Source organism: Tenrec ecaudatus, chromosome 2, assembly GCF_050624435.1.
Source record: "Tenrec ecaudatus isolate mTenEca1 chromosome 2, mTenEca1.hap1, whole genome shotgun sequence".
NCBI classification, from domain to species: Eukaryota; Metazoa; Chordata; class Mammalia; order Afrosoricida; family Tenrecidae; genus Tenrec; species Tenrec ecaudatus.
In genome coordinates, this window is record NC_134531.1 from 204,254,317 (window position 1) to 204,267,412 (window position 13,096).

The window sequence follows — 13,096 nt, forward strand, 5'->3', positions numbered from 1 at the left end:
AATCACAATTTACCCAACTGAATCTGTACACCGCTACTCTACACTGCTCAAAATCATTGGATAAAAGGTAGCAACATGGGCAAGTGTACTTCTTGGAAGGCTGAAAGACAAGTTATAATATTAGTGAAAAAGGAAGGATATTGCGTTATCTTGGGCATTTTTCTGAATATTTTAATGTTCACCCTAATCCCTTAAAGTTAGCAACTTATAAGAATTTTACATGTGATACTTAAATCACGTGGCTGTAATGAACAAACACAAAGATAGATTGACTCAAGATGTCGACTTTTGTGGTTACTGTGTTTCTGTAAAGTGAGAACTAGAAACATACACTATTTTACAGATTTTTTATTAAAATATAGTAGAAATCCCAAACAAAATGGAAGAAAATAACTCAAATGTTTTAATTTTAAATGTTAATTGCAATATCATTTTAAGAATTTTAAAAAATCATATTTAATTTATTTATACTATCTTCCTTAAAACGTTCTTCAGAGCACCTTTAAACTCTTTATTTCTCAGAGTATAGATGAGAGGGTTAAGCATAGGGGTTACCACCGTGTAGAAGAGGGAAACAAATTTCCCTTGATCCTTCGATCTGCTCTTGGCAGGCTGCAGATACATGAAGATAATGGTCCCATAGAAGACGATGACCACCATGATGTGGGAGGAGCAAGTCCCAAATGCTTTCTGGCGGCCAGCAGTTGACTTGATCCTCAAAACTGCTTGGGCAATGTAACCATAGGAAACAAGAATGAATGACACAGGCACTATAAGGAAGAGGATGCTAGCCACAAAAAGCTCAGCTTCATTGAAAGTGGTGTCCACACAGGCCAACTTGATAAGCACAGGAACCTCACAAATGAAATGATCAACTTGGTGATGACCACACAAAGGCAGCTGCAGAGTGAGAGTGGACTGCACCAGTGTGGTGGCCACCCCGCTGAGCCATGCCACAGCTGCCAGGGTCATGCAAAGTCGTGGATGTACCAAGACAGTGTAATGGAGGGGACGGCACACAGCGACATAACGATCATAGGACATTACTGCTAGAAGGACACACTCAGTAGATCCCAGTGCAAGGGAGACATAGAGTTGAACCACACAGCCGCCATAGGTAATGATCTTCATGGGATAACACAAATTTACCAGGAGCTGGGGGATAACACTACTGGTGAAGCAAAGGTCCAGAAAGGAGAGATGAGAGAGGAAGAAGTACATGGGTGTTTGAAGCTTGGGTTCCAGACGAGACACCAGGATGATTGCAGTGTTTCCGAAGATGGTTAGTAAATATAAGATCAAAATGAGCCCAAAGAGAATCTTCTGCAAGTGAGGATGATCAGAAAACCCCAATAGGATGAAGCCAGTGAGGTTTCTCTCATGGACACTCTTCACTATCCCCATTTGTAACGTATAATCCAAAATGTTGAGGCATAGCTGAGAGAGATGAAATATGATCCGGTTAAATGAGCGGCAATGTCACCTCTCAGAAGCGTGTCTTACATATAATGTGTGGAAATCTATGTTCTTTCATCTAGCACAAGGGTAGGCAACTGCAGTTTACATGCCTTATGCTGTTCTTTCAATATGGCAAATGTGGTGCTGAAGTAATATTGGATCTTTTTAAAGAAAATGTGATTCAAATAATGGTGATTTTATTGGTTTGCTTATGACATTGTAATAATTTTTAGATTGTTGAGAGGGAAATGATTAGAGCTTTCATCTCTAATGTTTGCCACCTCCTGATCTAGTAAACTAGCTTTATTTTCCCGAGTTATACATGCTAAACAAGTGCACTCCTTCTTTACTCCTTAGTTGTCCTCTCGTGCTCTCCAAACAAAGACCAAAGGGCATAGTAGTAAATAGCACCATCCCCTCTGGAAAACAAATTTGACCATCACTATTTTCAAACTCCCTTAAACTTAACTGTTTATGTTATAGGTCTCTCTAGTTATAAAATAGGGAAAATATATTCCAACCAAACACCATAAAATTATGATTTAAGTAATTTTCTACTTCAGAAAAAAAGTTTATCTTCATAGCCAACAAAATTGGAATGAGTTACAAGACTTTGCGATTGAAATATTTAATATGGTTGGCATTGATTAAAACTTGTCTTTGAAGACTCTATGTGATCTATTACAAGACTATTGCTTATAAAGTGATAAAGGCAACCCATGAATTTCTTTCTTCTGGCCCTATGTCTCAGTTGATTCTATCTACTCTAGACATTCCTTCCTTCCCTCATACTTTGTTAGTTTCTTTCTTCGATCTTTTCTTGCTATCTTAAGAACTCAGGATCCTCATAGCCCCCAAATACTTTTGGAAATGGCTTGTGTTCCATGTGATACTAGATTTATTTTCCTGAGATTATCTGAACCATCTATCAAAGTGTGAACGAAAACTTTGGTTGCTGATAGTGAAAGCAAGCAATTAAAGGGATTCTTAGGTTGGAAAAAAAAAGATCACCACAGAATCATAGAGAGCTTAAATAATCAATATCAAATTGCAAAGCTATTGTTTCTCAAAATATTATGTATTTAGGTCTATACAATTCTAAAGGCCATGTTTTCATCTCTGTAGCCTTTCAAGAAGAACACTGTAGCCTTTGATTTTGATCAAGTGAAAAAGTCAGTATGGACAGCCTAGGGGAAGGAAAAAGGGTGAAAAACCTGATTGCTGTTAAATTTATTCTGACTAATAGACTTTATAGGACACAGTAGAATTGATCTTCAAGGTTTCTATAATGGTAAATCTTTATGGAAGCAAGCAGTTTGATCTCTTTCCCACAGACTTTCTGGTGAACTTGACCAATCAACAACACAATGCTTAACCCAGGGTTCCACCAGGGTTTCTCTTTTGCATCTTAGAGTGACTCGGCGCTCTGGTGAACCCGTGGTGTCAGTGTTCTATGAATCATAAGATTGACTTTTCCAACCACCATTCTTTTAAAGGATAAAAATGAGACTGCTGCAGTAAAGGTTCACAATCTGAAGAACATCCTGAAGAACGCCCTACTCTGTCCTACAGAGTCACCATGAGCCTGATTCAGCTCCACAGGGGTGGGCTTTGAGTACAGGGGGCCTCAAATCTTATTCCTTTTAAATGTTTTTTTCAGTGTTTACAACAAAAATGAGCCTGAATGGTAAGATCAAGGCTGTGAGTTGCTAGGATACGATTTCCCAATGAAATACTCACAGGACAGCCCTTGCTGCCCTACAAAAATATGAAGATGCATATTCTCATGATGGAAAAAAATCTTAGATCAAACTTTCCTGTCCTCTTTTTACCCAATGCAGTTTTCATTAGGCTTTTTTACACATTTCCATGACTGCTTTATGTTATTACAGGAACATGGAAGGTGATTACTCCATTGAAAACTCCTACTCGCCATACGTGATTCCGACCTGAACTCATCACCCTATTTTAATACACTCAACAGATTCCTTTAGAGTCATTTTTTTAAATCACCCTAATGCTATGGAGACAAATGTATTATTGAGAGAACTTACCTGCAGCCATCCACTGATCATGAAAAAAAAACATGTTTAAACAAATTTTGTTTCAAATAAACTGATGAAGGTACGAACTGGAACTCAAGAAACAATATTTCTGAACTTCCTTAGATTTAAATTGAAGACTCTGTATTTTATTTATTTATTTATCAGAGTTACTGATTATGTATGTTTATACAAAAGACCAGTTCTTGTTATCCCACTTCCAATGAACCTTCACTAATCCTGCAGTGAAAAGTAGCCTTTCATACAACTTTGTCTTTTTCTCAGGTTTGAAGGGTGGGACTCTGTACTATGTAAAAAGGTACCGTCGTGGAAACTCACAGGGGCAGTTCTACCAAGCTTTATAGTGTCGCTGTGAGTTGACATCGCCTCAATGGCAATACCTTGGCTTGTTTGTGTTTTTGTCATCATCTCCTGCCTCCTTTCTGGAGACCCACCTTCCTAGTTCATACTCCACTCTCCAATGTTCCAAAGATGTTTTAATTTATTTTTTTTGATGCTTTCATTCTCCTTCCTCTAGAATCTACTACTGGAGTCTCATAAAACCTGTGTTGCAAACTCTCGTCTCTTCTAAAGCCCTGCTGGTCTATTTTTCTATTTAGTCAGTATTATACGTTCCTCTGAACTTTGCTTAAAATGTCACTTTCTAAGACACCCTGGGTGACTATGAGAACCAGAGTTTCTTACATTGCTTGATGATAATCTTTTTTTTTTTTTTTGGTCTCAGACCTGTAGAATCCAAATCATTAGAAAGTTGTATTTTCAATAAAGAGCAAATATGCTTTAGATGCAACAATCTATATAACCTTAGTTAAAAATAGCTACTTGTGTATATTTATTTTAATGCTTTATGCACATAGCTGCTCAATCTGCATTTAAAGTAGTAAAAACAAATAAATTTTAAAATATATAGGAGGTACCTCCCAAAAATAATGGGGAAAAAAACTTCTGGGAGAAGCTTTCCTGTTATGCATTTTTCCAGTTAGTTGAGCATCGAGCAGCTGGCCCTGAGTTGGTGCACCAAGTGGTATTGTCTGGGAAGTTTCTCTCTGGTTGTGACCAGAGAGAAATAAATAAATAAATCTTTTTTTTTTTTTCATAAAAGCAGTTTTGCTGGAACCTCATTTTTTTGTGATGGCCAACTTAAGAGAACAGCATGAAAATGTGAAATTTTGTTCCCTGCTGAGGAAAAATAGTGAAGAAACGGTTATGATGTTGAACAGAGTTTGCAAGGACAGCACTATGGAAAACTCTTAAGTGTACAAGTGGTTTCCTTATTTCAAAAAAGGTGAAATGCTGATTGATGATAAACCTCCTTTTGGATGTTCGTCAACTTCACAAATGGCCTAATACGTTGACTGGCAGTGCATTTGGGAGTTCATTTCATGAGGTCAGACTACTAATCAAGCTTTCTATTTAGAGGTTCTGAAAAGATTGTGTAATAGTATGAGACAAAAAAGGCCTGATTTTGGTTTTCCCATCACACAATGCACCTGCTCATGCAGCCATCGCAGTGTACCCATTTTTGGCAAACAATAGCATGTGTTTCTTGTCCCACACACCTTACTCACCTGACCTCATTCTGTGCAACTTCTTTTGGCTTCCGTGAATGAAGAGGGACATGAAAGGTCAATGATTTGATGAAGTAAAAGAGGTGAAGAAAAAAACGAGAGAGGTGTGGTCATCCATCCAAACAGATGAGTTTGAAAAATGTTTCCAAGAATGGAGTCACAGATTTGATAAATGTATTAAGTGTAATGGAGAGTACTTTGAAGGTGACTACGTTGTTTTTTTTTTTTTAAATTAAATACACAGCTTTGGGGAAAAATCCAATTTTGACACCCCCATATATGCATGTAAATTAAAATATATACTTATATATATTCACATATGTAATGCATATAAAGAAAGCACATGATTCTTAGAGCTCAAATTATATTAGCTTTCACAAATAAAGCACAAACATATATTTAACACCCAGATAAAGACACAGCACTCAGAAGACACAGCACTCAGAAGACACACCACTCAGAAGACACAGCACTCAGAAGCCGCTTTGATGTACTGTTCTAATCATCACCATACAAAACTATCCATTAACCTGACTTCTATCCATATAGAACATTCGCTTATGTTCCTGGCTTGTAAAAGTCAGTATGTTTGTGAGTATCATTCATCCGTATTATTTGAAGTAGCTATCATTCAGTCATTCTCATTGCTGTACAATATTTCACACTCTACCTATCTCTTGTTAGGTAGATCCACATTTGGGGCTTTGCAATATGGGGTTACGAACATTCTAGTGTATGTCTTTGATGACTATAAAGATACATTTTTGTTGTGTGCATGCCTAGGAATGGAATTTCTTGTCTGTAGCTTAGGCATATGAAGAATCTTAGAAGATACTGCTAACTTCTCATCCAACAGTTGCAATAAATGTGGCATAATGGTTATCAGTGGGCTGACATCCACATTGTCTGCACTTTGAAACCATCAGCACTCCGTGAGAGAAGTAGGAAGCTTTCTATTGCCATATACAGCTACAGCCTTGGAAACTCACTAGGTCAATTCTATCCTGTTTTATAGGGTTGTGTTGAGGTGGCCTTGACTCAATGGCAGTAAATTTGTTTTGCTTTGTTATTTGACCAGCAGGGTAGGAGAAATCCAGTTATTCCAACATTTTGTCCAGCCCTTTTTATTGCCAGTCTTTTTCATTATAGCAATTCAAGTGAGTGCATTATCGTTCTCCTTTAAAATAAATTTAATTAAATAAGATAAAAGAAAACAGTCTTTCACTATCACACAATTCAATAAACTTTTCTTTTCACGCTAGAGAAAGCTTTATGTTACCTACTATATCAAAAGTGTTCAGGGTCCAACCAGTGGCTGACCCTTCAATTACTAACTACATTGTTTGTGTTTAAACTCAACTAGAGAGACATCTTGAAAGTAAACTGAGGTCATAGGCCTTCCTAAGGTAAACATTTTTGAAACTAGGTGTAATACAGTTCTGTTCTGCACACCTGGAATTACCATGGATAAGATTTGACTTGACAGCAATTAAAAAGCACAACACATGCATGTGTATATGCATGTAAAAACTTGTGTAGTTGCATGTGCACATAGTCAGAGTAACCTGTGAGATTGCTAAAATCAAACATTGCAAGTGGCACGCTTTTACAAGCTCCAGTCCTTAAAGTGTTCAGAAAACAGTAACCTTTTAAAAGTCATTTGATGATCTCTTTAAGCTTTATCATCAGTTTGTAATTCTGTTTTTCTCCAAAGAGATATTAAATTAGAATTAGTCTGCAGATAACTGATGTGATCATGAAAAAAATGAGAAAAGAGGTGTTTAATATTCAATTTATCAAAATTGTATGAATGTTCTTTGTGATCATGATAAAGAATAATTAATCATTTTATTGACAAATGCTTAACTCCATGTAGACATGACATTCTACAATAATTATTTATAGGTTCAGCAGAATATCTTCATTTTTGTCTCATAGTGATCCTATCATATTTTGCTTTACAAAATGAAAGATTGTATAATATTACATGCTTTGTAATATTAGAAATTTCTCTTTCTGTGAAAAATCACCTGTAGTAACTCTACTTCTAACTTTTATATTACTTAAGAAATCTTATTTTCTCTTTTTGTGACCTTTGTGGGTCCTCAAATTTCAATACTACTAAATAAAATAACTTAAGTAATATTATTAAAAGTATGAATAGCCTCTATTTTCAATTCCAAGATAAAATATGATCTTATCTCACCATCTTTTTGATGGCTTACTTAGTTTCACTTTCTAATGCATCCATTCTATTACTTTTATAAAGGATATCAAAAAGGATGCAGGAATATTAAGCATAGAATCAGCAATTGCCAATGCCCTACTTCTTTACCAATAAGAGGCATTCTACTATTTACTCATGAACTATAGATCTGACGCCACAAATAAAAAAGCTATAATGATAGAAGACTTACTACCACAGAGTAATGAAAAATAAATATTTTCTGCTATATTCTTGCAAATGAACAGAGATGGCTTAGTCATTTTTTACCAATAAAAGGCATTCTACTATTTACTCATGAACTATAAATCTGATGCCACAAATAATAAAGCTATGATAGAAGACTTACTACAACAGAGTAATGGAAAATAAATATTTCTGCTATATTCTAGCAAATGAACAGAGATGGCTTAGTCATTTTCCTGGATTTAATCCATATCCATATTTTGGCATCTAATTCCTGATCAACAGCTCAAACTTCTCTGAAGTTTATGGTCTTTTGCCAAATTGTAGCATCCTCAAATAGGTGTGGCACCACATTCAATTTCCATGTTGTTTCATTAATATAGTTAATGTGAATAGAAACTTGGGAATGTGATAAGTAAGAGAAACAGATACACAAGGCTCACTAATTGATTTTGATAAATTCTACCAAAATATTTTAATCACAGAAAATAAAAACACCCTGCAATATCTTAATTAATGCCTTTTCTTTTACCTCTACTCTCTCCAAGTAGGAAACATCATAGATTTTATTTTGTTTCTGAAGAAAATGTTTATTTTTCAAGTTCACCTTCCTCTGATACATATGATATAACTCAGTACTTCCATCCATGCCATTTCTAGCTTTTGAGAACCAAACGCTTTTTGACTCTGCCTTTCTATGATGAACAATTCTTGTTTTAGATCATCCATTCCTTCTATCTAAGCCTTCACAGTGAACAGTTAGTGATGCACAGTATCGTTGCATCTTTCAGACATTCAAAAAAGATAAAAACAAAGAGTTGCCTTGCAGAATATAAAAAAGTATTAACATCTTATACCATGGAACTTGAGGACACTCAAAAAGCAGCAAACTTTGAGAATGTCAACTCAACTATCCACATTACTCAATGCAAAATTCCTACCTTACTGACAATTAAATAATTTGAAATATTTTTTAAAAACGTTTAAAAGGAGATGTAAATTTTAGTGTAGTAAATGCAATGGTTCCATACTCCTCCTTTAACAGTTAAAAATGTTATCAAAATAGCATAAAATAGAAACAATCTAAGCAGAGACAGTTTTAACTCTATGGAATTCTCATAAATCTACATAACAGATTTCACATTCTGTGGGCCTGCTTCACCAACTGAAATCTAGTCAAGGGAAATGGACACATAAAACAAAACCCTCGTCTCTCATCACCATTACACACACCACTAACCTTACAGAAACAAGGTATTGAATATAGAAGGCTATAAGAAATATAACATTTTACCAGGAGTGTAGTTCCATGTAGAATATTGTTCTATAACTTGAAAAGTTAGATAATTGATTAGTGATCTGGTTGAGTGACAAGGGAAGCTAGCTATAGTTGCAGAATGCAAACTTCATCTATTTAGGGTGGGGTGATAGTTGGAAAGTTTTACCTGCATAAGCCTTTCACACATGCATCTACAGAAAATGGATTATTAGAACAAAAACTAAAACATCACGGAACCTAATGGAAGCATGGATTTTACATACAGTAAAAATGTAGCTTATTATTTTTTTCTAATTTGCTGTGAAACAAATATCAATAACAAAATTCTAGAAACAAATGGAGGTCAAGAGTAGATTGCACCATTAAATAAAATATTAATATCAAAAAAGAAATATTCTGACAAATATACTTTGCAAATGATGGGGTCATTTGCAAACCCATCTGTAGACAATTGGACATTCCCTTACGAAAGGGTCACAAGAATAAAACAAGATTGGCAGGGTGCAGCCTAGCACCAATGGAACACACACTTTCCTCTATTTCTTTAATGTTTCCTCCCCTTACCCTACCCCCACTACCTCTCCACCATCATGACCCCAGTTCTACCTTACAAATCTGGCTAGACCGGAGCATGTACACTGGTAGAGATAAGAGCTCTCGACATGCGGCATCCAGGACAGCTAAACCCCTCAGGAACAGTAATGGGAGTAGGGATAACTATGAGAGTAGGGGAAAGGCTGGGGAGAAGGGGGAGAAAATGGGAGCCAACTCAATGAACAACGTATAATCCTCTGACCAGGGGGACGAACAACAGAAACATGGGCGAAGAGAGAGAAAACAGTGCAAGATATGAAAATAATAATGATTAATCATTTATCAAGGGTCCACATGAGTGGAAGGGGGTGGGGAGGACAAAGAGGAGCTGATGTCAAGGGATCAATCAGAAAGAAAATAGTTTTAGAATGATGATGGCAACATATGTACAAAAATGTTTTGATACAATTGATGTATGCATTGTTATAAAAGCTGTAAGAGCCCCCAGTAAATGATTTTTTAAAAGAAATATTCTGTTTTAACCTTAAAAAAATTACTTTGGAGGTGTTAAAAATTACTAGAATGTAAAACTTAGCAATTTTTAAATAACCTTTTAAATAAAAGTAAACCAAAGCAATTGTGAATATTTGTTGAATGTTTTCCTAAGTGAAGCATTAAAACATGAGACTAACAACATAAGCAATAATAATGTATCATTAACAAGTAGCACAAATTTGGGAAATATTTCAAAGTATATTACTATTGTCATAAAGATATTTCAACATGATGCAAAATTAATGTTTTATAATTATGTAAATAATTTATAGTTTTGGTTACAAAAGTGTAGAACCTGTGCATGGAAAGACCCTCATTGAAGTTCTCAATTAACATAATTATTATTAGACAAAGATAAATTTTTCTAAAATTATCAGCATGTGCATTTACTGAAAACACTCAGATTATCTCATGAGCTCCTTCAGTTTACATAAAGTTCTCTTCCAAGATCCAAGCAAATTTCCTCCCTAATCCTCCCCAAATGATAAGTATGCCTCCTGGACCTCTGTTTTCTTTTTCTCCAGAACCTCTTCTGAACCATCACAAATATACTGTCCCATAGATTTTACCTAAACAAATGATGTGAAGTCAACTTTTGAATGATTAATTTGAACCCCTTCTTTACTGACATTCAACAGGTTGATTCGGGAACCAAGTTAATACTCAACAGTATTTTATGAAGTAAATAATCTGTACATACTCTGAGACAATCTGAAAGAATTGATCTGAAAATCAGAGATATCTTCATTCTCTTTATTTGCTTAAATTTTATGGTTTTCTCTATGTGAAACCAACACACAATCTGTTACTGTGCAAATGATCACAGCTGTCTACACACCTATTAGAGGCCAGGGAAGTGCATACTGTCACCTGTGCCCTCACAGCATCCTCTGCTGTCTGGGTCCTAAGAGGAAACAAACAATGGTTGAAACGTCAAATCCCCAGTCAAGGGAGTTGTTGCATTTACTAGAAGAAAATGTAAAATCAGCAGCAAGGCGAGAAGTTGGATGAGTTGAGTCCTATGATTGACTTACCATAGAAACGAGAAGTCAGGAAGCCGATTAAAAAATCTCTTTGCTCAGGTGGAAGATGCTGAAATCATGTTGTTCAAACTTGCTGCACAGGTAAGCTCTGGCACTCAGTTATAAGGAAATCATCATATTTCTTGTTGGAAGTTTCTTCTTAGGGGCTTATATTTTCAAGTCAGAGAAAATAGTGCAGAGTCATATGGACGGTTGCTTGACATTAAAAATCCCATTTCACACAATTGAAAGAAGAAACTGGCTTCCAAAAATGTTGTAAAAGCTTATTTGGAAATGTGTGTGGAGAAGTAGGGCATTTCCAGGCCCCTAGGAAAGTGAGCTTCAGAGAGCAGAACCTCTGTGATGTACCCTAGTGATTGCACAGGGAGTGGGCGGATGCTGGGAAGGAAATAAAAGGCTGTGGGTTCCTGGTGTGGCATCATCACATCCCCTGAAGAATAAAAGAATTAATACCTTTCCTCTATGGAGATCATTAAAATGCCCACAGCAGTGGCTACTGGGAGGAGCGCATGGGGAATGTCCTAGGCTCATGTTTGCTGCCTGTTAAAGATCCATGCAATGAAACATCAGTGACTTACCTAGGCACATGCCCAATCGTTTGAAAATTAAATGCATTCTGTTCTTCTCAAACTAGGTTCATGAAAAAGCAGAAAACTGTAATTAATCTGTAGTTAATAGAGAAATAATTTCATGGAAAAATTTTTTGAGCAGCTCGGTCAACATCAAGTTAACTACTAACAAAATTTCAAGTAGAACCAAATATCACACATCTTTGTCCTATGCTGTTCTTACTACATGAAAATGCCCCTTTTTGATATTTAGCACATCTTAAAATATTTATTCCTATGCCTGTACTTTGTTCTTACAGTATCTAAATTATTCCCTTGAAGTAAAAGTTAATTGTAGCTTCATAATTATTTTAATACAGGGTACCAAATGATTCCTGATTACTTAATTATCTAGTCATTATTATCAACAATTTCCAAACTCTACTAATAAATATTATCACCTAATAAATGCTTTGTCCTTTCCCATATATATTGTGTAGATCATTAAGTGTCACTTTCTTGAAAGTCCGAAACATTTGTGCTTTACTCAACACAGCTGAAAAAATTATGTCCTCAGCCAAGCCCTGCTGTGATGTGTGTGCTTGCCCTCTGAACCTCTAGATTTCAAAACCATTATCTCCCCTGTGACGTAAAAGACTACTTTGCTTCTGCTACAAGCTATAATCCACTTGAAATTACACATGTGTATCATGGACCTTCTCATTCATGCATTACAATATTTATAATTAAGCAAATATAAATATAAAGTCTCCTACTTTTTCAATGTGAAGCAACATTACCTCAGGATGCTTGCAAAGCAACATTACTGAGGTAATGTTGCTTTGCAAGCATATCAATTTGATACTCAAGCACGATTTTTTTAAAAAAAATTTTTAGCACGATTTTTTAAATACAAAATTTACCTTGTGGTTTTATCAAGAAATTTGCTTAACATTTAATTTCTGGAAAATGAAGACTTTTCCCCATAAATTTAACTTATGTTTTTGATAATAAAAATGATCATATAGTGACAATATTAAAGCAAACATAGATTAATTGGTGAATGATCGTAATTTAATAAAAATACAGATATGGCTTGCTCACATCTGTGTCGCAAGATCTTGATAATTGGAGTAGGATACTGGAATGGATGATGAGTGGATTGAACTGTTGAATATAGTGGTGATGGTATGAAATATAAACCTTTCAAAATAATTGACAATTTAAAAATTATTATAAAATAAAGAAATAAATTTTAAAAGTTGGTAGTCAGGATGTAGTATTCAAATGTAAAACACACAGGATTGTGGTTAGCTGTTGTGATCATCAGGTGCCATTGACTCGATCTCCACTCAAAGCCAATCTCAAGTGCATCGACTGGTGCCCTTAGATTCATTCAGCCATTAAACTCTATCTACCAGCTTGTGGCCCTCCTGCTTTATCATCCTGGCTCCCGTTCATTACCTTCTGCTCATAGTGGCCTTGGGTGTAGCAGAATGAAACACTGACCCATCTTAAAACAATCCTCATAATTGCTTGAGAATTGTTGAAGTCACTGTGCCTATCCATCTCGTCAATGGCCCTCTTTTTACTGCCCTACCATGTTAGCAAGCATGGTGTGTTTTCCCCTGATTGGTC

At 35.6% G+C, this 13,096-nt stretch overlaps 1 protein-coding gene across 1 annotated transcript; it reads right to left on the minus strand.

Annotated features, from left to right (window-relative positions):
- Positions 1 to 465: 465 nt before the first annotated feature.
- Positions 466 to 1,404, minus strand: LOC142441270 (olfactory receptor 2G2-like). Its single transcript, XM_075543311.1, has one exon. The coding sequence runs from the start codon at positions 1,402 to 1,404 to the stop codon at positions 466 to 468; it is 939 nt and encodes a 312-aa protein (XP_075399426.1).
- Positions 1,405 to 13,096: the final 11,692 nt, after the last annotated feature.

What these genes read in the sequence shown, in the direction of transcription:
- LOC142441270 (XM_075543311.1), bottom strand. Translation starts at nt 1,404, where the DNA reads ATGGGGATAGTGAAGAGTGTCCATGAGAGAAACCTCACTGGCTTCATC.